Here is a 27,266-nt window from a genome sequence, read left to right on the forward strand (position 1 = left end):
GGCCCCTGAACACTGTTACATTCCGTTGAAACACGTGGAGGAGTTCAGCTGGTTACGTGCCTTGAATGAGAAATGCAGAGGCACGTAGAAGATAACAGCTCTTCCAGTGACCTGCTGTAGGGGCTGCTGTTCTAATCTGATCCTGTAGCCTGAGAAATGGGATGAAGGATTTTCACAGCACTCAGGTTAAACTCAGCAACTTGCGTTGTGTTTAACTGTATATGAAGCAGCTTCAGCAGAAAACAGCGTAGGATAACTGCAACAAATCACTTGCGTTGAGGTATGTTATTAAAAAAAGTGAAGTTCTGTTCGTTTCCTTGTTTTCTCTCTACAGTTATTACAACTTTCAACCAGAAGGACGCACCTGGAGTTAAGAGGGAATGCTTGTGTACACTAAGAGTAGGGTTTCTTGAGATGTACTGAACTTCAGTTCTCTCTGATTGCAGAAGGAGGTCCCTTTTCTGCCTGTGCTCCTGCTGCTCACTGTGCTGACACTAATTTTCACAGCCTTGTTTGGAACAGCCTTGACTCCCTTAAAGCTTCCCTCAATCACAGCTAAACAGAAAGCACCCAGAGAACTTCTGTGCTTGTGGGCAGCCACTCTCTGCTGTATGCAATGGGTAGGTGGACATATCCCTCAGCTCGAAAGCATTAGAGGTGCCACTGTACTACCCATACTGGTAACTAGATCATATCCTAAAACTTAATTTTCCATCATCCTTTGGTGTTTTGTCCTCCAGCATGCTGATCAGCTGATAACCTAATACTGATTTCAGTACCCTAATGGTTCCAGCAGTTAATCAGTTTGATTTTCAGTTCAGCAGAAGCCACTTGCACTAACACCTTGAACCAACAAAGATTTGTTGCATGTTGAAGGTCTGTCATTAGCGATAGTGGCACAGAGTGCCTGGCAAAGTACTATGCCAACTATCAGCTTGGGCCTGGTGGTAAAACATTGGCCAGCTCTTAAGAATTTAAAGAGAATCAGCAGTAACCTGGCTACTAACACCTGCATTATCCTAATTTATTTACTACTGTAATAGCCAACTGTGGCAATATGGATTATCTAAGTTGATCAAAACTGGGTTGGGTTATGCTGTTATGCAAGGAGCGCTCTGCACTGCTGTGTTTTGAGGCACAGCCAAGCAGACTGCTGTGTTCCCCAAACCCTGTTTCCATACAGCACGAGGACAAGGTATTAGTCATACCTTGTAGAACAACTCAGAAATAACAAGAAGCCCCCAAACAACAGCCTTGAACCAACACTAGTGTTCTGTTAACTAATTATTGCAGGACTGACCCTACCCTGATGAACAACTGACACAACTATTGAACAGAAAGAGAATTCTGAGGCCTGAGTTAGTTACAAACAGCCCTTCTGCTGGTCACTTACAACAGGCAAAATGCCTTGCCCCAGGTTATAATGGCTTCTGCCTATCTGACAGAGGAAAAAAGCCTGAATTGTATGGACAAGCCAGAACTTCACTTTCTCTGCCCCTCCTTGTGCACAGCTGCAAAAACCAAGGAACAGTTGCTTTGACTTAGAAAAGATGCCTTCCGTTACTTAGGAGGAGCTGTAAAAGTAATCAATCAGAAGTATTTCCCACAACAGGCTTCAGTTAAACTTTCTTTTTAGCCTACTTTATTGTAATTGGAACACTATTTTGCTCCAGTTAACCAACTTTATGACTGATTCCATCCCACTTACATTAACACTGAAGGGAATAGTGTTATCTGCAAGCAAAGCCTTCCAACAGTTTCTCCACTTAAAAAAAAATAAAGACTTAGTTCAGAACAACTCGGGAATACTAACTCTTCTTTCTCCTTGGCCTTTATTTTTCCAATTTGATCCCAACTTATCTTTGGAACAAAGAATCATAAGCACTACATTTTTGAAGGAAACGTAGTTTGTTGCTGTATCACTGAAGTGCAATCTATTATCCCTTTAGTGGTCTCCTCTTTTAATTAGGACAGAATGAAAATAACTCCTTACCAAAGCAGTCCTGAATTTAAGATGGTGTAAGAGGCAGTAACTTAATTCTGGCCTGATAGGAGCTTAGGAAGTTTTGCATAATCAGGAGCGTATCAGTCCTGTTACTCTTGGTCGGCACTCAATGAGAGAGAAGCAACACTCTTACTGTAAAGTTTCAGATATGGATAAGTAAGAATAACAACCCCTCACACTGGGGGCCAGGTTGAACACCAAACCTGTGAAAAACTGGAATGACTAGTTCAATTGTGATCGTTGTTCCCAATTCAAGTGAAATATACAGAAGTAACTATCTGAACAAAGTTTGGGGCAAAGAAAGGACAAAGTCAAGCTCATTTGGCTAGAATGCTGCCATATATTTAAGGAAACCAGAACCAACACACAGCATCTTTGCTCGTTCACAGAAGAGATCTTTTTAACAGCTAAGATTGTATTATTGACAAACTCATAGCAAAACTTCACTTAGAACTTCAATTTGTGGTGCCTTGTCACTGTACCTTTTTGCAGTATACAACCAAATGTAATCTCTGAACAAACAACTACCTAGGGTGACTAACACAATTCACTAAAGTTTGGTTATAAACTGAAGTTTCAGTAACAGTCTTGGAACCATTCCTTTCCGTTCTCACTCATGTTAGGTCCTTGCTTGTAGGCAGAACTATGAAAACAGAACTGAATGCCAAATTACACGTGCAGTCTGGAGTTAGAAGTGCACCGAGTTAGGACTTTCTGGCTTGCTTAAACTCAGATCACATTTTATCCTGTGATATTTTATCATCTTAACATGACCTCCCTCTGAATTGTAACCAGTCAGGTTTTAGGAATGATTTATTTTAGGAATATTCCGTTTCATATTAACCTCATGTTCAGAAATGCTTAAGAGTTTTGGCCCCATCCACAATTTTGTGCTAGCAATAAGGCTTAAACAAAGACTTGGGAGCAGCCACAGTGCCTCAGTGTGAAAGTGGATGTGACTGTAAAAGCAAGTTACTGTCTCCGAAACCTTCCCACAGTAACAGTACCTTGACCACGCACGCTGTGATGAGGGGTAAGTTCTGCTACATAATTCTAAAACATCTTTCCAAATTAAAATAGCAGGCAACTCAAGTTTTCAAAATCCCGTTTAGTAAAAAGTACTGGCTTACTTGAACAGGGTGTGCTTGCAAGACTGCAATATCCTGATCTACTAACAAAAGGATTTGCATTAATCAGCTCCACAGTAAGTAGGGTAGTCTTTTGTGAACATGGCGGCAGCGACTCCAGATTTATCATCTTCCAGAAACTCGGTATCTCCTGCCTTGCTGTCTTCAGCAGCCTGAACCTGTTCTCCTGCCTTGACATCTTCAGGTAGATGGACAGGGCCTTCTGCCTGCCCCCCCAGGTATGTGGGAGTGCTGTACTTCATAAGAATAGTCTTAAACTGTGCCAAGGGCGCATTCGTGCGAACTCCCATAGGATCAAAGTGGGTTCTGCTTACTCTGTATCCAGCTTCAGAGAGATAGTTTAAGAACTTATTTAACCTGAAAAAAGCCCCAAACATTTAAAAAGGAGTTAACGCTAATAAGGCTGATTCAATATAAGTTATGTATCAGTTGTCACAGTAATCTAAGACTGGAACTTAAATGAAAACCTTACTTTGGCATGTTCATCCCTTTAATACTGTGTCTGTGGATATTGTAGTAAAATGCAGGATGCTCAGCACTGTTCTCAGATTTTTGTCGCTTGGCTGCATTTCGAATCACTTCATCGCTTTTTCTTTTTCCTGGACCACAAAAAAATGCCAGTGAAACCAGTTGAGTATTCAGTGAGGCCACGAAAATTGCCAGTGAAGCCAAAGACAGTACATACAAAAAAAGCCACACAGCAACTACACTTTTGTGTCTGCTTTTATAAGCTAATATTTTGCAGAGTTAAAATCTAGCCTGAATTTAATTAACATGCCATTTTCAGTAACAAAAAGTGAAATCAAGAAGGCTTCATGGAGTATTTAGTGTTCTGATTTTACCAGTGAATACGATTCTGGATGAAGGTAAAGTAAAATCAGTAGTCGGTGGGAAAATAAATCCTGAGTACCAGTATTGTTAAATATAAAAAAATACATGAACACTAGGTTGGCTTAGCCATCACTTAAACTATAGTTTAATTTGAAACTGCTAGAGTGACACCAAAATGATCAACTTACCATGTACCAAGTAGGATTCTGCAGAAGTATTTGGTGTTTTAATATATACGCCACACTCTTCTAGAATACAATTAAAAGTCAAAATTAATTCTACTGTAAGACAGTAAAATGGCAAAATGCCTTGGTTAAACAGAAAGAAAGAATACCACATTCTGGCCTCAAGAAGGAAATGTAGTAAGAAGCATACATATGGGTAACTTTTACTTACAAACTCAGTAACTTGTGTTTAGAGGAGATATTCAAAATACAATTTAATTTAACAGTAGAACAGCCATTTCTTTTGGCACACTGATTTGCAATCCCTGTGGGGTTGGCAGAGCATGACAGCTGCAGCCCTCTCTTCCTAACAGTACATGCTCTCAGGCTGGGATTGGGATACACCAAAGAACTACCAGATGCTTAGTATTTCCATCTCCTTCAGGGAACATGCTGGATTTCATGGCAGTCACCCTGCCTGCATTATGTTCATTTGGTTTAGGACCTGTCATACTGATTAAAGATGTCTAAATCCAGCACTCTGCCTCTGACAGCCCCTACTCTTTTTGCAGCACCAAAGCCCATCTGACAAGAGCTGACAAGTCCCACACTGCATTCCAAGCAACAAACATTTTCTTGACCTTTTAATGAATACACTGCTGTTAGTAGTCAAAGAGCAATATCTCTCTAAATCACCACAAAGCCAGTCCTTTTTGTGAACAGTCTGCCATTTTTCTTACCTTGTTTGTTCTCATCATAAAGACTATGGATAGAAAAATGTTTTAAAGTTGTGCAGTCTGCTTCACAAACTAATGTCTTCAAGAGTGGCTGAGCTTCATCCAAACCATACTGGACAGCCTCAAACAGCATTCTTCTGAGGAATCCAGTGTTAAAGAGGGCTCCTGACCTATGAAATACAAGACAAGTGAAAAGTTAAGACTTCTTAATGAAAGCAAAAAAGTTGCTCTAAAAATCTCTTGCCCAAATTGATCAGCAACTGTATTACTGCAATGTGCTGCATCAGGCTGACTGTGTTCTTAACTTAGCAATATTGCTTTGTTTCCAGTGACAGTAACATTGGTCTTGTGTTAAAAAAATCAAGATCTCAACGATGGTAATTTTATTTCCACCACTGACTTGCCCTACTATGTTGAGAAAGTTATTTAACCCTGTTGTGGTTTAACCCCAGACAGCAACTGAGCACCACACAGCCGCTCACTCCCCTCCCACCCAGTGGGATGGGGGAGAAAATCGGGAAAAGAAGTAAAACTCATGGGTTGAGATAAGAACAGTTTAATAGAACAGAAAAGAAGAAACTAATAATGATAGCACTAATAAAATGACAACAGTAATAATAAAAGGACTGGAATGTACAAATGATGCACAGTGCAATTGTTCACCACCTGCTGATCAACACCCAGTTAGTCCCCGAGCGGCAATTCCCTGCCCCCACTCCCCCCAGTTTATATACTGGGCATGACATCACATGGTATGGAATATCCCTTTGGCCACTTTGGGTCAGCTGTCCTGGCTGTGTCCCCTCCCAACTTCTTGTGCCCTTCCAGCCTTCTTGCTGGCTGGGCATGAGAAGCTGGAAAATCCTTGACTTTAGACTAAACATTACTTAGCAACAACTGAAAACATCAGTGTTATCAACATTGTTCTCACACCTAACTCAAAAACATAGCACTGTACCAGCTGCTAGGAAGACAATCAACTCTATCCCAGCTGAAACCAGGACAAACCCCCAGAAGAAAGGTACTGTCAATTGTCAACCATTTCTAACACTGCTTTGAAAAGGCTTAAACAGAAGTCTTAAAAGACTTCACAAAATGATTTATTCTTGTCTCTCACAAGAGAAAATGTTAAGTATTAATTATCAAGCAGTGTATTATTTACTACCACCAGCACATGTAAGGATTTACTAAATAAATTCTCCACAAGCATCAAGTAATAAACTGTTGCTTAATATTTGGCAACTAGAGGAACACACAGCCAGGTTCTCCTGTGCAGGACATATTACGTAAGTTGCACTGAATCTGAAGTTTAAAGCAAATTTCTTATTATTTATTAACTGGTTTGAAGTCTATGATAACAAAAGCAAAAACTGAATACCCTACTAAATTCAAATCAATTCAATGTTTCCTGGATTCCTCCTGATTGCTATAGCACCTTTTGTAGTGCTAAAATATCCAGAAGACTTGCATTTTTATTGTATGACAGAATAGCTGACCTCCAGAGGTTCTTCCAGGCCAAATTAATTCTCCAATTCTGGTATTGTGTTCTGTACTTACCAGAGCGGACCAAGAACTACTGCTGTCTTCCCTGGCATACTGCCGTGACAATCACAAGGCAGCTGCTGATAAGGGTTTTCTACAACAGAAAAACAGGATTTAAGTTGTTTTGGAATAGTCAGCGATGCCTACTTTACTGGAGAGAGATGACATAGACAGTAGTAGTAGCTTACTTCAGCGGAGGTAGTTGGAAGGGCAAGCAACAGCAGAAATGTGACACCGTTCTCAATTCTGCCAAGCAGTGCTTATGAGAATTTAGTGATTGATGACTTGATCTTTAATCATTGTTAAAACATTGAAGGAAAAAAAAACCAACTAAAAAGCCACATAATTCCTATGCTTCTTGGCAGAATTCAAGTAACAAGGAAATTGTTAGCCTTCCTACACTTATATAAGTAGCTGTCCAAGTTAACAGTAAATAACAAAAAATTTTCAGAGATCAGCCAATTACATCTACAAAATATAGCCCACCTACAAGCTTTCTAAGCTGTAAGTCAGCTCGCTTGCAAGTAAGGCATTAAGTAAACAATTCATTTACTAATTAAGATCTCTACCGTAACACTGTACTCATCAGTTACTCACTTCTGTTCTTAAAACTTACATCTAAGGTTTTTTAATCTTTTTAAACAAGCTCATTGCATGCTCCTGCACCTGACTTTGAGCAGGGTAGTCAAAGACACCACCAGTTAGTAGTTAGATATCCAAGAATCAGTAACTTTGAAACAAGGTTTTTCCTTTTATATTCATTCAAACTACCATCTGGGTAGTAGCTACCTCTTTGCTTAATTTTTGTCTCCTACCTCTGCTAACTCGTGCATAGAGACAGCCCACAAACAGTCAACTTTTAACCTAGAGGCTGCCTTCATTTACCACCAAGTGTTAGATGAATTACAGGAATGTTGCATACCTTTCCTACCACACCTGCTGACATACTTCCATAAGGCATGTATGGATACTGCCCAAGGCCAGGCAGAATACACCCTCATCTGACAGGAAAGTGATACTGCTTAGTCCACTACCTTTTAAGGTAACTGAAATGAACAGTAGAAAAGCAATCTGACACTGAAATCTATCAAGCTGCCACTGTATGGAGGAACCGAATAGTAGCCAAGACTGCCCCACTTTTCATGCCCTTCACTGAAAAGACAGATCCATAGGCATATCAGGCATCCTGGCAGCTTCAGCAGCTACAGCTAGTTGGAATATGTCCTGTCTAGAAACAAATCCAGTGCATTTACAGCAAAATCCATACAGACAACTAATCTAGCCCACTACCAGAAAGCATGGTACCTTCTCCACCTCATACATTACACTTGTTACATTAAAGGGAATTATTACTTTACTAAAGGGATGTAGATACAAACAAGGCCTAAACAAATACAAAATGGAGAAACAGGAATCGGACCTTCTAGAAAGTACAAAGGAAAAGCCATTTACCTTCTACCATATTACCCTCTTTCTGAAAAATTCTCTCTTCGCACCACTGGCAATGGATGAGGTATCTTATTTTCTTTGCTGAATCATCCGCAGGGGATGGCCCCCTTAAAACTCTGACCACTACTAGAACAAAATGTTCTAGAGCTACTGCAAGTAAAACTTCAATGCCTTTGTTACAGCGAGCTGCAGCTCTATGAAGGAAGAAGAAACACAAAACCACATTGTACTGAAATCAGCAGACTAAGATTGCCACGGACACCTGAATGAACCTCCTGGAAGATTCTTGAGCTCATCCACTTTCTAGAAAAGAGATGCTAAAGATCCAAGAAAGTCATCAGGAGAAAGTGTTGTTTCTCAGGTGCCTAGTTTTGTCTACTGCCTGTAAGGCTATGCAAATCTTGTTTTACTTCTTTTTATCACATCTAGAAATATCGGTCTGTCACCTGCATCATCTTCCTATCCAAAAACCTACCTATTGCCAGGATATTGCAACAAAAAATATAAACAAACTAAATGAAAATCCGAGAAAGCAGAAATGTAGAGGGACACACATGATGGTAAATCATTGAATGTTGACTAATAAGGACTGTGGGAAGGTAAGTAAGCAGTTCCTGAATATAAGCTTTGAGAAGGAGGAAGAAATCTTTAGGGAGTTGGAGCATGTAACCCAGAACACAATTAAAACTTTGCTTGAACAGCATGTCTGTATCTGAGAATATTCTGCAAGGAGCAACTTCACATATGCAGGGTGATAGAGAAGTAAAATCTAAACATATTCAGGTCAGTATTTGTGCTCTGGCATTCTGAAAGACCTCTGTGCACTTAATTTTCCTCCCAATCTTTCCTGAGCAGTTAGTTGTCCCATCCTCTTGCCTGTTCCTTTTTTCCCCCTAATTATGGACCAGGTTTTATGTCTTCATTTATTTAACAGACTGAATTTACTGAGAGTATCTACATGCAAATGAATAATTTCACAAGTTAGTAATTACATGTATCTTTTTAAGCTCGAGCACAAGGATCTGAAGTGAACATCAGTTTCTACTGAAGCAAGTCTAACTGTAATGCTTAGCTAGAAGCCATTCAAGCAGCTTAATTAATACTGACAGAGTCCTATGCAGCACTAAAATGACAAAATTGACAGAGGAATAAAAGAGTTTGCAGATAGGCAAGTCTGGGTATTACTTTTTCTATTACTGTCTCTCCCCAGCACCAAGAAAACTCCCCACCATCCCAAACTCCTACCCTATTTATGCATTTTCACCTTGCCCAGTCTTTTAGTTTAAAATTTACATTATCCCATAGCAGCACACATAAAATATGAAAAAATAATTTTGTATCAAGTAGTCTGGCTTTTAGAATTAGGGAATTCTGGAAACTGAACATGTACAACCCAGAGCAGCAGTCTCAAGTTTTTTATCGCTAATGATTTTCTAGTCCTTTTTTTACCATAATTTGAGCTGATTTAGCAGTACCTTGTCACAGCAGCTATTACTATTCTGGCTGCCAGTTCCTTGTAGTACTCAGTTCTGACAATATTACATCCATAATGACGCAGGGCAACGTGTTGAGCCTTTGCATACAGAGAACTGATGTCTGTGGACGTGAGTGACACAATTCCAAGATTTCTCACATTTCTAAAGGCAGAATCCAGATAATTCACAGAAGTTCCGAAGGGATCCAAATGGCTGAAGAGAAAGGAAATACCACTGAGTATCTATAAATGCTGAAGAGTTTAGCTTCAAACTGAGGAAAACACCATTTTATAATCTTCACCTGTGGTCATATTTAAAACAAAAGGGGAAACGGGACTAAAATTTACAGCACACCTCTCATGAATTACTGTGGAATACTTGCAAAAGCCAGGGAAGCACTGTGCTGGAAAATACACATCACCACAAAGCCAGCAAGTACTTTTTTTGCATCCTGACTGACTAATTCAAGTTAGAAGAATATTGGCCTGATGCTTACCTTCCTCCTTAAAACAAAGGGAAACTTCTAAAACCAAAAATATCTTCAAATGTATGCATTCTAGTTTATGTACTAAATAATTAGCCTAATTTTCAACCTGAATACCTGCTGCTTAGATCTGGATGTTAATCAATAAAAAAAAAATCTGATCACTTATTTTGACATCTGTATAGGTTTAGAATGTACGCATCTATAAACCCAACTTGGAAGAATTAGCCTACTTTAATTGAAAATGAATATGCTGCAAAATCAATTAAAACAAGAGGTGCAATAAAGTCCTACACAACAAGATGCAAAGGTATGAATTTTAAACTAATTAAAAGTTTTAAGAAGAAAAAAAAAAGATTGATTTGACATTTCTCTATCAAAAGTTTGGCTTAAAATTTTTATGTACATTTATAGTCCATTCTGGATGTCAGAAGGGCTTAATATTTTTCCAGCGATCTCTAAAACATTTAACATTAAAGTCTGTTGCCACACCATTTCTGGGACAACAGAATTACATTTAAAACACCAAGTGACTGTTGGTTATTTCTTTCATTCCAACTTCCCCAAATAATCATATACTGGGAGACGGGGTGGGGTGTGTCAGGGGTGGGGTGTGTCATTATCAAACTAGAAAATTATTAACAGAAACATTCAACACTTACATAAAATCAAATGATCTCAAATGCATTATAACATTGGCATCCATTTTTGTCACCTCAATGGTGTCACTATTTTCTCCTCCATCTCCCATAGCTTCATCATAGTCTTGTTCCTTAGTGTGCAGTTTCACCTTCATTTTGTTTAAATGGCAGTTTTCCTGAATCATTGTCACAGAATTTTCATTACAATCATTAATTGTAACCTTCACAGAACTTCTGAGATGCTTTGCCCATTGTAATCCCATTATACCTAAGGAAAGACAGAATTGTAACTCCGTGACAGAATAAGGACCTCGTTTCCAAGTCGCTGAACTCGCTAAGGAACAAATTCATCCTTTTAAATGCTTGTAATACAGAAGTGTGTGTGATGCAAATTTTGTCACGTTCCTGCAAAAACGTGTTGGTGACCTTCTGCCTCAGCACAGAGTGACAATGGGCTATGTAAAGGAACAGTCTGCTTGTCACCTTCTTATATGATAACTGGGGCTATAGACCAAAAGATTTTTTCCAGCAGGCTGGACCTGCAACCTGCAGGAAAGCCCCTTGGCTTGTTTAACACTCCAGTGTAGCAGACAGACTCCTGTGACAAACCACCGTAAAACATAAACATGGGAATAGGTACTGCGAAGATTTTTAGGCTGCCTCCAAGTGTTTATTGCAGACTTCTGTAGTAAGGTCTACGACTACATTGTAGAAGTGAGGACAGGATGCACTTGTGAAGTCTGGCCAAGTTCAGAATGGTGATAAATTCATTATAAAGAATTTTAATGCAAAATACTAAGCAGTTACTGCTGTTCTCAACTACGACCTTAAGTTTGCAGTAGCTGGCTGATAATGAGGCAGCAATCCAGATCTCTTCAGATTTTTATTCTAAATGGTTAATAGACATTGATATAACTACTTTACATTTAGTTCATGTTCAGAATTTTTGTAATCAATTAAGAGATGATTCTGATGAAGAAGCTTGGATTCATCACCATTTTTAAACTGCAGGTTGATTTTACAGCCGAATTCCACAGCCTCTTGTGACTAAAAGAGATCTGTGACTTGGATGCAAGTTTAGGAAGATGCCATTTCATGGACATTAAGGCAACTGATTGTAAAGGAGACCACTAAACTTTAGTATTATTTACAGTCTTTTTAAAAGGCCTAATACCAGGCTCTTGATGGCTGGGTTTTTTATATGGAAGCTAATGACTGCCTGCCTAAGGAAGAAAATTATTGTGTACCTCACATTATTTTTGAATATGCGTTGTCAGTTACAACTGGTATCTGCATCTTCACACTATTGGGTATTAGCCAAAAGATTAAAGAAATTGACTTTACCAGTGGCACCGAAAGCATCCAAACATTCTATCGGTTTACGTTCCTCAGCTAGAACAGCTAGTGCACAGAATATCAATTGCCTTGAAAATAAAAAAGAATGGTCATAGTAAGTAAGTTGAGAAAATATTTTTCCTTCCTTTTCCTTATTATTTTCCTTTATTATTTTCCCTTGAACATAATACTAGAACATTTAAGCTAAATTCTACCTTTTACACAGAAGGATTGTAAATCAAAAACCTCAGCTACCTTTAAAAGTTTAATTCTACAGCAGGATATTTATAAGGCAAGATCCTGAATCAAACTTACTGAAAGAAGTGGCTAGCATTCAAAAGTAAATAGTGTTTTTCTTACTATCCTAGCACAATCTGGTACTACCCTACTAATGGCTCTGTGTTTAAAAAGATGTCAGAAGTTACTGTAGAGCAATGAAATTCCACTCTGTTGAGGAACAGGCCTTGTTCTTTTAGACATGGCCATAACCTTAGTTGCAGTGGCCTTCTTCAGAGGCATGCCTTAGCTTTCACAGATATATGAGTGTCCTGGTTTCAGCTGGGATAGAGTTGATTGTCTTCCTAGCAGCTGGTATGGTGCTGTTGTTGAGTTAGGTATGAGAAGAATGTTGGTAACACTGATGTTTTCAGTTGTTGCTAAGTAATGTTTAGTCTAAAGTCAAAGATTTTCCAGCTTCTCATGCCCAGCCAGCAAGAAGGCTGGAAGGGCACAAGAAGTTGGGAGGGGACACAGCCAGGACAGCTGACCCAAAGTGGCCAAAGGGATATTCCATACCATGTGATGTCATGCCCAGTATATAAACTGGGGGGAGTGGGGAGATCACCGCTCGGGGACTAACGGGGCCTTGGTCAGCGGGTGGTGAGCAATTGCATTGTGCATCACTTGTATATTCCAATCCTTTTATTTTACTATTGTCATTTTATTAGTGTTACCATTATCATTATTAGTTTCTTCTTTTCTGTTCTATTAAACTGTTCTTATCTCAACCCATGAGTTTTACTTCTTTTCCTGATTTTCTCTCCCATTCCACTGGGTGGTGGGGGGAAGTGAGCGAGCGGCTGCATGGTGCTTAGTTGCTGGCTGGGGTTAAACCATGACACTGAGCTAACTTTAAACCTGGAAGCTCAAATACTAACAGCACTGAGAACATGAGGGGTCAGCACGGGCTGAAGCGTAGTCCCATGCATCGGTGTAAATGCTCGCACCTTTAAGTTGTCGTGCAGACACCATTCATGACTCTCCTTAAAAAAAGACCATGTTTCTTCCTTCATTGTTTTAAATGCAATAATGAGAAGACACTTGAGAGAATCTGAGTCCCAAGAGAAAAAGGCCAAAATATGAAAACTCTGAATTACAGGTATGCTGCTGTTCAGTTAGAGGACAGAGAGCAGTGACTATGCATAGTATCTTGTGGAGATTCACAGAAAAACATCTTAAGTGTATACAATGAAGTTAGTTTCCAAGTGTGCTCCTTTCAAATCCTGTTCTCCATAAACTACTCATTACAGAAAAATACTTAACTGCTTCAGAAATGACAGTATTTCCCATAGTGTTCTTGGGTTTAAATATTATTTATCAAGATGAGTTTTCTGATGGAAAACTATTTCTCCCGCCCTCTGAACAGAAGTTTCACAGGGTTTGATTTTCAAAACGCACGAGTATTTTTCACTACAAACTCACCACCCCTCTGGCACATCCTCCTACTCCCTGTTCTCTTACCTGTTGAGTTTCATTTTAGGATTAAAATAGGAATCTGTTTTCTGAGGTGTGGAGTAGTTGGGAAGAACCTGCACATCTGTGGCCGACTCTTTCAGCACTTCATGAGAAGACTTGGGAGCAGGAACTAAAAGAAAGTAATTGCAGGGGAAGGAAGAGTTAGTGAGAATTGAAATTAACGTTAGCACGTTTGATAAATTAAACTGAAAATTTGCTTCCATATAGCAAGATGTCTGGGTTATGCTGTAATCCAACTAGCACATGGATCAGTTAACAAGTATGTGGGGGGAAAAAAAAAGCAGGCAACAATATATCTTCTAGTCCTAACAGTGGCAGATAAGGATCAAGCTCTACCACAATTTTCATCCCATAAAGCACCACATTTGTTTCTCGGTTGCACTCCTATGTATCCAGTCAAATTTAAGAAAGCAAGCCCCTGAGCCTGAGGCTTAGCACATTTGTTTCACATATTTGAACATAATATATTGCTAATTAATTAAAACCCTATTAACATAGTCCTGAATGTATATAATGAACTGCAAAAATCCTCAAAATCCTGGATCTAATCTCTGTAAGTTATCAAACAGCTTCATGAAATGTGTATAGACAGTACGAGCATGGGGACAACTTCAGCACTTAAGCTTTTTATAAAGTAGTCTGTGGCAAAACAAGTTTTCTGATTTGACATGCTGTCATTCCTGAGCAATTTATCCCCAGTCTAACATTAGCAAAATTTACCCAGGAACAACCAGGAAAAATTTGTTAGCTATCAAGCAGATACCTTTCAGTGCTCAGCCTGCCTATCTCTCAGTGCTTTCAAATACACAGACTACATATCTGTGAACAGCTCTACCACGCACTCCACGTTCATAGCCCCCAAGTGTTGCTGAAGCGCCTACAAAACATGAAATACCTGACCTCTGGATTTCTCCTCTCTCTGTGAGGAAAAATAGCCACATGCATTTTGTTAAAAAATGACAAATGGGCCGTTCTTTACTTATAGCGCTGAAGAGAACCATACAGAGATTAATGTATTTTACAACACAAACTCTACTTAAGTCAAAGGTATGGAATATGGTATGGATGGTACTACTATCGCTTCTCAGACATGCAAACTGATGCCCAAACACTAACCTACTATTCCTAAACCACATATTGGTAACAGAAAGAAGGGTGATCCTCATAGCTCCCAGGATCATCTTTACTATATTGTATCTAGATAAAAACCATACATCTACACAGAGACAGTGTCTTGGTTTTGGCTGGGATAGAGTTGATTTTCTGTCTAGTAGCTGGTATAGTGTTATGTTTTGGATTTAGGATGACAAGAATGTTGACAACACACTGATATTTTCAGTTGTTGCTAAATAGCGTTTTGTCCTGGTTTCAGCTGGGATAGAGTTGATTGTCTTCCTGGTAGCTGGTATGGTGCTGTTGTTGAGTTAGGTATGAGAAGAATGTTGGTAACACTGATGTTTTCAGTTGTTGCTAAGTAATGTTTAGTCTAAAGTCAAGGATTTTCCAGCTTCTCATGCCCAGCCAGCAAGAAGGCTGGAAGGGCACAAGAAGTTGGGAGGGGACACAGCCAGGACAGCTGACCCCAAAGTGGCCAAAGGGATATTCCATATCATGGGATGTCATGCCCAGTATATAAACTGGGGGGAGTTGGCCTGTGGGGATTGCTGCTTGTGAACTAACTGGGCATCGGTCAGCAAGTGGTGAGCAATTGCATTGTGCATCACTTGTTTTGTATATTCCAATCCTTTTATTATTACTATTGTCATTTTATTATTGTTACTATTATCATTATTAGTTTCTTCCTTTCTGTTCTATTAAACTGCTCTTATCTCAACCCACAAGTTTTACTTCTTTTCCTGATTCTCTCCCCAGTCCCAGTGGGTGGGGGGGAAGCAAGTGAGTGGCTGTGTGGTGCTTAGTTGCTGGCTGGGGTTAAACCACAACACAGACAAAAAGCAATCAGACTAATTTTCAACAGTTACAGTCTGGGCTGTAGCAAAAAACCCTCAATTTTTACACACCAGCTAATCAGTTATGTGCTTTTTACTTAACCGCTGTAGAGAACAGACAACTTGCAAAAACAAAGGAAATAAAATTAATTTTCAAAATTTAGCATTCTAATTATTTAGAAAGTTTTCAATTTAGTTTATCCAAGTTTAGAAACAAAAGTCTAATTCCGGAGAAAGTCAGGTAGGATTGTAATTGACACCTCTATCACAACTCTTCAGGACTGAAAAAAACATCATCTTCATTTGTGAACCCATGCTGATGCATTTTGAATAAAAAGCAAAGGATTTTTATATTGCAGAAGGATTTACTCCTGACTGTTTTAAGAAGAAAGACAGCGAAATACAGAGGCATGAAATTCTCTGTACAGATTTTGTTTTATGGATGCCATGTCCCCCATTCTTTCGGAGACACAGAAGCCTGTATTTACAACATTAAATTAATTGTGAAGGGAGTATTATTTATCAATAAGAACAGAGTAACTGGTCAATGCAGAGACTAAATCAGAACACTGCTACATCTTTGAGGGAAAAAAACAGTTCTGAAATAATAAGGGCAGATTTCTCATTAGTAAAGCTAAATCTGTTTCAGAATTTTTCTCATGTCTCTCACCCACATATCATAGTTATTGTATATGCTACATAGTATAAAAGATTGAATGTTTTATGTAAGAACCTACCTGTAATAAACCTTGATTCAGTTTCTCCTTTATTCACATGACGATTAATATGACCTATCATGTCAGTTCTTCGTGTGATAGTTGCTGAACAGATGATACAATGGTAATGGGCTCCCATCTTTGAAAATGTCTGTAAAATATGCATAGTTTCAGAATACATAAACATGGTTAAAGTAGAACTATACCTGAACACAGGCATATGAAGAAGTCATCTGTCTGCTACCTCTAACGCGTACAAAATATTTTGAATCTACAGCCACAGGGACTGTAAATAATCATACCCACAGAGCCAGCACAGCACACCTATCCTGCCACAGCACCACAACCAGTTAAACTCTACCAATACTCTATACACTCAGCACACAGGGAAGGAACTGAGAAGCATCCATCCATCACCTGGCCTAATGAACCCTTCATCTCTTCCACATAAAGCTGCTGTTTACTCCAGTGTGACAGTGTTTTATACAATCCAGGCAGCTACCCGCCAAAATAACAGAGAGATACATCTACTTATATTCTGGACAAATAAGCTTTTGGTATCCCGCCCCGAATAGCAAGACATATTTTGTGACTAAAGCAGATCACAAAAGTTCCCCTAAATCACCCTTTTCCCCTACCTGGTAGGGTAACAAATATTTCTGTGATTCAGCAGTTTTACCTGGTCTCCAATGAGGTTTGGTTTTACTGGACGACAAGGTAAGTGACAGATGCACATTCTGTACCCTGGAACACAAATTCTTGTCACATCACAGTACAGTAAGTAAACAGAATATATATGTCCTGTATCACATGGTCTCATTTAAGATTCCCAAATATTGCCACAAGACAGCAATAAGAGAACATCACCAATTATTTGGTACCTTCACCCCCTGCACAGGGAAATTTATCAGCTAATTATACATTTTAAATTTTAAAATGCACAAAAATTACATACAGGCAATTCATTTTAATGAGTCTGTTAGCATCCTACAAAGCTACGTCAAGTCTTCAGGCTATACAGTATATCATTTTCAAAAGTACTTGTGAGTATTTTACAAAAGTATTGTTACCTGGCTAAAAGACTTGTGTGAAGACTCCTATAAAACTTATGTTCCACAGTTTAAAGAAAAACAAAAACAAGACAGCTGCTAATGCATGCAAAACCAGAACTCCAGTCAGATAATTTTTAATTTAACTTTAATCTTGTCCATCTTCTAATTAGTCATTTTATTTCCCACAAACCCATACATCTAGTTCTTTAAAAGACACATACTGCTCACTTTCTTTTCCTTCTTTAACTTCTTGTAGGGATTTTAATGCATCTTACAAGCAGATAACAGAGTCTGTTAAAAAACAGATAAGGCTACTAAATATTGATACTAAATAAATACTTTAAATATCTATCTGAAACCATGGAATCTTTATGATGAGCCAAAAATGACCGCACACACTTGTGCATGTCTGATTATTACCAAAACTTTTATTAAAGTAATTTTCATGATATAGGTATTTTAAATTTTATAGTAATTTTCATCACATGCCAAGCAATTGTTTTTTTCTAAGTGAGAAAATGCACAATCGTAACTATTTTGGCATGTAGAAGAATACAGAGCTATTTTACATTTACATTTTACATCGCAGGTCAAAATTCATTAGGTCAAAATATAGTTCTAATTCAGAGCTGATAACAAGATGCTTAAGTCAAGAGGAATTTAAAAAGCTGAAACACAGAACAATGTCCTACATGTCCACAATTTCTTATTGTATTTACTATTCAAATGATTGCCATTACCTTCAAATGCAACAGAAACTTTCCAGTGCAAATTCTGAAGGTGTCGATGGAGTTTATGACTATAGCAAGCTTTGAATTTCTCCTCAGGACACAATGGACAAGGCTTCTTTTCATCTGTAAATACAAATAACCATAAAGTACGAGAAACACATGAAATGCAGTTGCCACTGTTAATAGAGACGCACGCTAAGAGAAAAAAGAATGAAGGTACTACTAATGGGAGTTAAAAGATAAATTCCCCAGGGTATATTCTATTTCAGGCATACACAAACTGAAAATTTATCGATTGCCTCTTTCTACTCCATAGAATATAGACAAGAACCACTATGACTCTAAAGATCATTAACTTCTACAACCTTTAAGTTTTGTTTTCTAATATTTTTTACTCCAGCAACATGAGGCTAATACAACTTCTGAAGAGTATTGCAGAATTTTATAGATGAAGGCTACAGACTTGCAATGTTTCAAAAAAAAAAACCAAAAAACCAAGCCAATTGAAGAGGTTAAAACAAAAATCTGTCTTTCCTCCTCCTGAATCTTTTAGATAAAACAAGCACCAGGTATCCTTTTAAGCTGCAAAAAAGATAATGTACTCTATATTAAAACAATTTTTCTTCTTGGAAATCCTGCATAAGGGACAAAAAAGCAAAGGCAAGATTATCTGACATCAAAGGTGTTAAAGCACTTGAAGTGCTAACCTAAATAAAAACTAGCTATTGGGAGACATACGTTGGAGAGCTGTACATAGGAATTACACATCAGAATACGCATACATCTGCTGCTGGGTCTTAAGACTACTGAATGTCAAACAACCCCCATGCAGAATTTAGCAGAAAAGCTTCTATGTGTTAGAATAGTACAGGATGAATACTGAAACATGCCACACAACACGGGCCATCTGTAATAATAATTATGTACCGTAGGTTTGCACAACAGTAAAATTCCTTTTTTATGACATTTTTATGAGTGGATTACTATGTCCATGCAGAGCCCCATGCCACTGAAGCCAACAGAGGCAGCCTACAGCTCACCAAATAAATCACCAGTGTTCTCTACTGTTGATCAGCCTCTTTCATTGAATTATGATTTACTGAGTATCAAATACACAAGGTGATGGTAATAAACACAAGTCAGTCCATTAACACACATGGCAGAAAAATGCTACATCCATGGCAGAAGAAAAAAAAATTACTATGAGAATAGGCAAGGGAATAATGAGTTTCTTGTCACTACCATGGATTTACATATAACTTGGCTCAGCAACAGCTACAAGTACCAGACTTAGGAGATACTTATGATCCATCTCCTCATTAAAAATGGAACAAATGCTCTATAGAAGTTTTTGGCATATTTGTTAGTAAAATTAAACAGACATAGAGGTAGGCTATTATTTCCATCAGTGGCCACTCTAAAAGATTATTAAGGCACAAGAGCCATATGATGCAGATCCTATGTGGACCCTGATCTTTCTCTTCGTCTGTGAATAAGAACTAGTTTCAGTTGCAAGGGCTGCCACTACCAGCACTAAATACACACATGTAATCAGAGAATAACTAAAAGTTGTAATAAAACCACTTCACAGTCTTAAAAGCAATCCTCCAATATACATCTGGATCAGAAATGAATACAGAGCAGGGGAAAAAAAAAAAAATCCAAAATAGAACACATATTTATTTAAACTGATATTTAAACACTGCAAAGACAACAATTGGGTTCCATGTTTTCATGGCACTTGAAGTAAAATAAAAATGAGACTAAACTGCTGATGTATAGCTAAAATTAACATTTTGCTGATCCATGCACACTGCCAATGTTAGAAATGCTACAATGCAGAGGAAAAAGATGGAAAGGAATCATTAAGACCTTGAATTTACTGAAGGAAGTACAACATTTGATAGGCAAGGCAACAAATCATAAACGTATTTTTTGTGAAACCCCTAGTCTTCAAGCATTATAAATACATGTAGCGTATTAAAAATAAAAACTAAGAAAAAATGTAAATACCTGTAACATGAAGATCTGTGGTCTCAGATACTGCCATGGTAAACTCACCTTCTTTCAGGTCAGCTAGTTTCTCTAGATCAGCAAGATGTCTTTGAATTGAAATATGTTTCTCTGAAAAGCAGAGATATTTAGAAGATAAACATTGTCACTTAAAAAATTATTTTTAGTTTACTGCTGTTTTTCTATGCATCAGTTCAAATCTAACACTATTAGAGAATCACTATAATACCAACTGGAATACCTGTCTGTATCTGTTAACTTCCAAGGTAGAAGGAATGACTGCAAAATTAACCCACAGAATGGTTCTTTAATAAGATCCAATTATTTCGATATATTTCTACTTGCTTTTTAATGCTGACACACATCAAATCTCTCAAATTGGAAAGACCTTCATTTGAAAAAACAAGCTGCAAAGATCAAGTCACAATCCATTTACTCCTGAATTTACTGCTCGGCATCATTAGTGAATGCAAATCGTGCACAAAGCAGTATAAAAACATCCTATGAACTGTCTGGCAAAACTAAAGTATCAGCTAGAAGTGGACCAATTGTCAATAACAATTATTCACTGTATAGCCAGGATATATTAAAATTCTACCACCTTCCCCCTCAGCCCCTTAGGAGGCTGTTTAACCTTTAAATTTACCTCCTGATTTTTCAACTTATCAGTCAATGGGAGCAGAGGAGAATTTGCTAAAAACAAGAGAATTAGCTTATCCAATAAATCAGCTTTATTGGTTTCAGCACACAGAACATCCCAGTATACATTTACACTGATTCTGTAGCGATTTTAAACCTTTATGATGTTTTTACAAGATTAGTCTTCAGGTTTTCTTATGTAAAACAAAGATGGCAATTGATCAATGTGCTCGAGATACAGAGGTGAGTTTTAAAGCTAGGGTTAAAAGCAATTCCTAGCTTTTAGTTTCTGCACTTAGATACAATAGATTTTCTCTGCTCTCTGTGGTACTTCTAGCATCAGAGCCTGATGCAGCTCATACCTCATCTAACCTTGATTTCTTTTCTGTCACTGTGTATGTGCAAATTTCCACAGTGATTTCTAGAAATGTTAGTAAGGGGAAAATGGCATCTCTTTTGAAAGAGATTTCCAAAGCCTTAGGAAAATATTTTGTTCAGATGCATGGGAAAAAGTATCCATACCTATCGGATGTATGGAAAACGAGATTTCACACATTCCTTTTAGCTTTCTTCCCCACTATATCTACCTTTTCCTTTCCTCAAGCACACAACACAAATATTCTTAAGAGTTTATTAGCAAACCTCTTGGATAATCAGATGATACATCCAAAATGTTGCTATCAGATTCCCTTGTGGATTCTTCCTCCATTCCTTTTTCTTCAGTTTCCAATTCTGACTCAGTAACTTTCACATCCAGGTTGTTGCTTTTCTCTTTTCCAGGGACAACCACGCCATCTTAACAAAATCAAACAAACAAAAAAAACCCAGTAAAAGTGTTGTTGATAATTTGTTTCCAATAATTTGGTGCTTCTAATAGGCAAAAATTACTAAAAGTGTGAAGGACAAAATAAATATAGAAACAGTATGTTTAGAGATTATCACTCATCCTTGGAAACCACTGTAAAATAATGCCATCCTGGACAGACAAAACTGTTTGCCCACCTGTATCATCAGGTGTTTAAAGTTAATAAAATAATATTTACATGTTACTTTCTGGGAAAATGCAGTGCTATCAAGTCAAAGCAGGCAAGAAAGAGTCCAAATACTTGTAACAATATACTGGCGGCTAAAAAAATTTGGAAACCAAAGTTTAGAACTTGTATTGGGTTTGTGTGGCAAGGTTTTGGTAGCGGGGGAGGGGGGTTACAGGGGTGGCTTCTGTGAGAAGATGCTAGAAGCTTCCCCTATGTCCGACAGAGCCAATACCAGCCGGCTCTAAGTCGGACCTGCCGCCGGCCAAGGCCGAGCCCATCAGCAATAGGGGTAACGTCTCTGTGATAACATTTTTAAGAAGGAAAAAAAGTTGCGGTGGGCACAGAAACTGCAGCCGGAGAGAGGAGTGAGAACGCGTAAGAGAAACAACCCTGCAGACCCCCAGGTCAGTGAAGAAGGAGGGGTAGGAGGTGCTCCACGTGCCGGAGCAGATTCCCCTGCAGCCTGTGGAGGACCCCACACCAGAGCAGGTGGGTGCCTGAAGGAGGCTGTGACCCCGTGGGAAGCCCACGCTGGAGCAGGCTCCTGGCAGGACCTGTGCATCTGTGGAGAGAGGAGCCCATGGAGCAGGTTTTCTGGCAGGACTTGTGACCCTGTGGGGGACCCACGCTGGAGCAGTGTGCTCCTGAAGGGCTGCATGCCATGGAAGGGACCCATGGTGGAGCAGTTCGCAAAGAACTACAGCCCGTGGGAAGGACCCATGTTGGAGAAGTTCGTGGAGGACTGTGTCCTGTGGGAGGCTCCCCACAACGGAGCAGGGGAAGAGTGTGATGAGTCCTGCCCCTGAAGAGGATGAAGTGGCAGAGATAACGCGTGATGAACTGACTGTAAACCCCATTCCCTGTCCCCCTGCACCGCTGGGGCGGGGGGTAGGTAGAGAATCCAGGAGTGAAGCTGGGCCTGGGAAGAAGGCAGGGGTGGAGGGAAAGTGTTCTGAGATTTGGTTTTATTTCTCATTACCCTACTCTGGTTGAATGACAATAAATTTAAGTTAATTTTCCCCAAATCACATCTGTTTTGCCCATGACTGTAACTGGTGAGTGATGTCTCCCTGTCCTTATCTCGACCCACGAGCCCTTTGTTTGTATTTTCTCTCCCCTGTCCAGCTGAGGAGGGGGGAGTGATAGAGTGGCTTTGGTGGGCACCTGGTGTCCAGCCAGGGTCAACCCACCACAGAACTGTTCATGACCAGTTGAACAATGTGAAAAAAGGAGGGGAGTAAGGAAGGAATTTGCTATCATCAGGGGCCATGATGAGTGTTTAAGTGCTGGTGCCATCAGCATTTGCAAATGAATGACTTCTCTGAGGTAGGCCTACTCAAGAATTTCAAAAAGCACTTAAGAGGCTGAGTGATTGGGCAATAAAATGACAAAAAACAGTCAAGTAGTGGACTTGGGGAAAAAAACCTGATTTTTATTTCACATATGAATGCATGGACTCTGAGCTGAGCATCACCAGTCAGGACTACCACCTTGCGATTTTAAAATACAGTTTTGACAAAAGGAAGAGGTATAAATCCTCAGAAGCAGTGGATCCCTCTTCCCCACCAACTGACATTAGGAACTGCTAGGACAGGATGCAGAAAGCCATGCTCAGCCTGCATACTGAAGGGTATTGCCCCTGATCCCCCAAGCTTCAAAGGGACAGGTAGAACTAGGAAAGTTTCAAAAAAGGCTGACACTAACTAACAAAGCTATGGCATTGTTTCTTAGCTATTCAGAAGCAACAGAGCAGGCTATGACTTTTCAGCCTGGATGGGACAGAGATCTGTAAGATCATGAGTTGCAGAGAGAGCACACAAGTAAACCACTCACTGTCTATTCCAACACAAAAACTGGGATGCACCACATGGAGGTATCAGCTGAAAATTTACAGCAGAAGAATGTTCTCTACATGACCTACTGCTAATGCTGCAGACCTCCCTGCGACAGGCTGCTGCGGATGCTGCAAGTCTATGAGTGCCAGTCTACAAGTGCCAAAGTGAGTATTTTATGGAAAAGAAATCCACTATGGGATTTTAAATATAAAACCACGACCTTTGCCTCAAGAAAATAAGGAGTAACAAACCAGTTTGTGTTTGAAGATACTTCTGGAGCATGTATTAATGTATGGCTGCTCTGTTCTGCCAGTCTTCCCTAACCATCTACTCCTGGCCACTACTGAAGACAGAATAAGGGCTGGAAGGATCTTATAGCAGTTCTTACGATTCCCCTGGGGTTTTCTGTTTGTTTGCTTTTAAACATTGCAGTTGGATACAAACCTTTAATATTACAAAAAAACAAACAAACAAAAAACAGAAAGAGGAATACCTCAAGACTGGGGTTAGAGAAATTGTTCAGAAAGACAGAAGCACAGAGTAAAATTATTCTACCTATCTTAAAATACATCAAGACCAGCATTGCTACTCAGAGAGCACTGCTGTATTTCTCACAGATCTATTGTTAAGCTGACAGCTTACCTGAGACAGACTTGTATTTCCTGCCTACTTCTCAATTAAGAAGTTGCAAGATGCCTGGTGATAGTTTCTATATGCTTTATTAATAGAAATACAGCAAGAAAATGAAGTAAAAGGATTTGTGGTAAGAAATCTGTAAGAACAATGACTTATTATGACTACCGGTGCTGAGAAAAACTGGAAACAGTTAGAAAAATGCGTAGTGAGAGCATAGGAGTGACCAAAGTCCACCAAAGTTGGACTGTCTGCATCTTCAGAGCAAGTGTATAGGTTAAAATGGTTGAAAAATAGAGTATACATATATGTACATATAGTTTGTATATATATCCATGAAGAGAGGTAAACTTGCACACTAAATGATTAAGAAAAGCAGGCTGCGACCAAAGGAAGATTGCACGATTTTTAAAACACCTGTCCGGAACCACTGACTATGCACAAACATAATAATGCATCAAAAAGCCCAAACTATACTTTTTTTTTTTTTTATTAGAAGAGTCAGTTCACTTCAACTGTAAGACTGCAGTAGCAAATGACCGGCATCAATGCCACATTTGGTGCAGCTGGAAAACTGGCACAACCAGTTTAAACAGATTTGGCAGAAAATACTGAGGAGAGAACATTTGGGGAAGAGACGGCATGGCACACATTGCATCCCCATCTGTGGTGGCGCAGACCCCCTGGTCCACATTGCCAACATTGGGTTCTTGTTTTGGCTACAAGTCCAGCAAGGTGGGACAATCTGGTACTTTCTTCTCCTGGTTATGGTACAGCGAGTTAGGACTACGAGGCACTCCCTAACTGTTCCTGAACCTCCTGCTGCCTGGATCGTGGCACACCCTGGAAGGTGGCAGAATTACCAGACAAGAATTGTGGGCAGAATAGAAATATACTGACCAAAGTCATCACCTCGGGATCCTGAGACCCTTTGAGCTCTGCGGCACTGCAGCAGGCCGTGACCCAGTATCTCCCTCTGAGCTGTGATGCCTCTCAGGAGATTTCGCGAGCATTTCAAAGAGTAGATTTTGTGAGGATTTCAAAGATCATCCACTGATAGATGTCGATGAAGGAGAATAGCGAGTAATTTAATTCACTACAATTAGATTTCACGAAGTTTCAAAGATCACTTAGTACCAATAATTTACTACAATTGCAAAGAGAGAAAAATCTTCATCACAGGTTAACCTCTATATCTGTGTGTGTGTGATTCGATTTAGGAAACTTTGTAGTGTGGATTATAGCACATCTTATTAAATCACTCAGATAACCGGCTGATGATTAAGTATTGTTAAAAATCATATAACCTAATCTTGTGATTTACCGCAATAATGCTAATAAATCATAAACTGCTGCTGCCTCAAAGCTGCGCAGGATCCTAAACCACTCACTCACGACAATCTGGCGTAGCTGGCAGGATCCTACATCAGGACCCGCGCCGCCATCCCACCTCCCACAGGCCCTGGTTTGCAACGCCACCTTCGGGAGCAGAGTTTGAAATAATCATAAAAGATCATCGCCAACACCACCACATAAATCTCATTAGATTTAAAGGGAGGAAAAGCTCCTGGTTTCGCTCTTTCAAAGGTCCCCGAGCACGGAGGGAAGCGCCGAGGCTCAGCCCCCGGGCCGGGCCGCCGCGGGGAGCACGTGTGGCCTCACCGCCTGCCCCGCACCGGCCCAATTCTACTCGAAGTCAGTAAAACGGGGAAAAACGGGCTTCGTTCACCTCGCAGGCGTTTCATGGCGCAGGTGGAGGAAGAAAGGAGACGGCATGAGTGCGACTACAGGCGCCCAGCTATAAAGTCAACTCCCCACCGGGGTTCTCTCATAGGCGCTTCTCCCTCCCGCGCCTCCGCATGGCGCCCGCCTTTCCTCAGCACCCCCCGGGCACGGCACGGCACGGCGGCGCACACCCGGGAAGTGGGGCAGCAGCTGGGCGCCACGCCGCTCCTCTCAAAGGGGGACGGAGAGCCCGGCTCCCACCGCACCGCCCGCTCACGCCCCCCCCCCGCCCCAGCCCAGCCCTCCCCTCACTGAGCGCTGCTGTCTCGCCGCCGCCTTCGGGGTTCTCCTCATCGTCGTCTTCCCGCTCCGGCTGCCTCCGCTCCGGGGACAGCCGCACCAGCAAGGCCTCCGCAGCCTCCTCCGCTGCCATCTTCTCCGGAGACAGCCCGGCAATGGGCGAAAGCAGGAGAGTCGAGGTAGGGGGACGTGCCGCCCTACTCACACGCCTCTTATTTGGGAGCGGGGCGGCGCTGAGGGGAAGGTGGGCGGGGAGGTATAGCGGCGGCGGCCCGGCACGTACGGCGGTGGGAGGAGGCGGGCTCGCACCGCCTACACTTCCCAGAGCGCCTCGGAGCTCCGGCTCCCGGGGGCCCGGGCCTTGCCCAGCGCGCCCCGCGGCGGGGAGGGGCCAGGGCTGGGGCAGCGGCACGCCCGGAGGCGAGCAGCGCGGAGGGCTGTGGCTGACAAGGAAGTTCCCGGCCCCAGAGCGGGGCTGTGCTCGGGTTACCCCTGAGGCCCCTCCGCCAGCACCATCCTCCCGAGGCCGCCGGGCGCAACGGGGTGGAGGGGCGCGGAGCCGCTGCCCGCCTCGGCTTCGACTTCTACGGGAGGGTGCGTCCGAGCTGGCGGGCTGTGAGGCGGGGCCGCCCCTGTGCCCTGCTGCCGGAGAGGGGAAGGAGGGAGGGGAGGGGAGGGGAGGGAAAGGTGCTGGCCGCAGCTGGGTGGGGTGGGGGAGGCCGGCCGGCCGGCTGGCTGGCTTGTCCTGTGGAGGGCCGCGGGGGCTCACCCTGTACTTCACGCCTGGGGTCGCGGGCAGGAGGCTGCCGCCCCTTGGGTCGTGGCGGAGCAGCAGCTCTTCCTTCAGTCACTTCAACCCGCCCATGTTGAAGGCTGTCTTAAAGAGCCGTGTGTTTACTTAGTCCTCCCTGCTTTATGGCTGAGCTACTTCTGGGGCTTATCTCTTTAGGTAGTTGACCTGTACTCTGGAAATTCATCTCTAAAGTTCTGGGAGCTTCTGGTGAAGGTCTTTTGTAGCCCTTTTAAACCTCTTCTTGGTCGCAGCAGGCTGGCAGGACTAGTTTGTGTAGGGG

At 40.9% G+C, this 27,266-nt stretch overlaps 2 protein-coding genes across 8 annotated transcripts in view; one reads left to right on the forward strand and one right to left on the reverse strand.

The window, feature by feature from the left end:
- Positions 1 to 2,321: 2,321 nt before the first annotated feature.
- Positions 2,322 to 26,444, reverse strand: TRMT1L (tRNA methyltransferase 1 like). Of its 2 annotated transcripts, none has more exons than XM_030032746.1 (16): positions 26,206 to 26,444; positions 21,309 to 21,461; positions 20,076 to 20,138; positions 18,024 to 18,137; positions 16,911 to 16,975; positions 16,253 to 16,382; positions 13,552 to 13,675; positions 11,821 to 11,900; positions 10,498 to 10,744; positions 9,352 to 9,564; positions 7,880 to 8,070; positions 6,443 to 6,521; positions 4,889 to 5,055; positions 4,173 to 4,232; positions 3,626 to 3,752; positions 2,322 to 3,510 (listed from the first exon to the last, which is right to left on the reverse strand). In XM_030032746.1, exons 1-16 carry the CDS (start codon positions 26,324 to 26,326, stop codon positions 3,195 to 3,197), a joined length of 2,250 nt encoding a protein of 749 aa, XP_029888606.1. In that variant the 5' UTR covers positions 26,327 to 26,444; the 3' UTR covers positions 2,322 to 3,194. The 2 variants fall into 2 exon arrangements, with proteins under 2 accessions (XP_029888606.1, XP_029888608.1); XM_030032748.1 differs by having other exon boundaries at positions 20,028 to 20,138; positions 26,206 to 26,421.
- A 235-nt stretch (positions 26,445 to 26,679) lies between these two features.
- Positions 26,680 to 27,266, forward strand: part of SWT1 (SWT1 RNA endoribonuclease homolog) — a 39,417-nt gene continuing 38,830 nt past the window's right edge. For 5 of the 6 annotated variants that reach the window (XM_030032745.2, XM_041127991.1, XM_041127988.1 and 2 more), the window contains exon 1: positions 26,680 to 26,787. The gene's annotated coding sequence lies outside the window, so the exon portion shown is untranslated. Of the gene's footprint in view, positions 26,788 to 26,913; positions 27,143 to 27,266 lie in introns of those variants that run through there. The other variant, XM_041127989.1, reaches the window with a different exon arrangement.

The sequence above is a fragment of the Aquila chrysaetos genome, chromosome 12 (assembly GCF_900496995.4).
Source record: "Aquila chrysaetos chrysaetos chromosome 12, bAquChr1.4, whole genome shotgun sequence".
Lineage (NCBI taxonomy): Eukaryota > Metazoa > Chordata > Aves > Accipitriformes > Accipitridae > Aquila > Aquila chrysaetos.

Excerpts from the sequence above, each read along its gene's own strand:
- TRMT1L (XM_030032748.1), bottom strand. The coding sequence starts at position 26,326 with ATGGCAGCGGAGGAGGCTGCGGAGGCCTTGCTGGTGCGGCTGTCCCCG. Across the intron at positions 16,383-16,910 it reads CAAACCTCATTGGAGACCAG|ACATTTTCAAAGATGGGAGC; the intron begins GTAAAACTGCTG and ends CATATTTTACAG. Across the intron at positions 9,565-10,497 it reads TTGAGATCATTTGATTTTAT|CCATTTGGATCCCTTCGGAA; the intron begins GTAAGTGTTGAA and ends CTTTCTCTTCAG.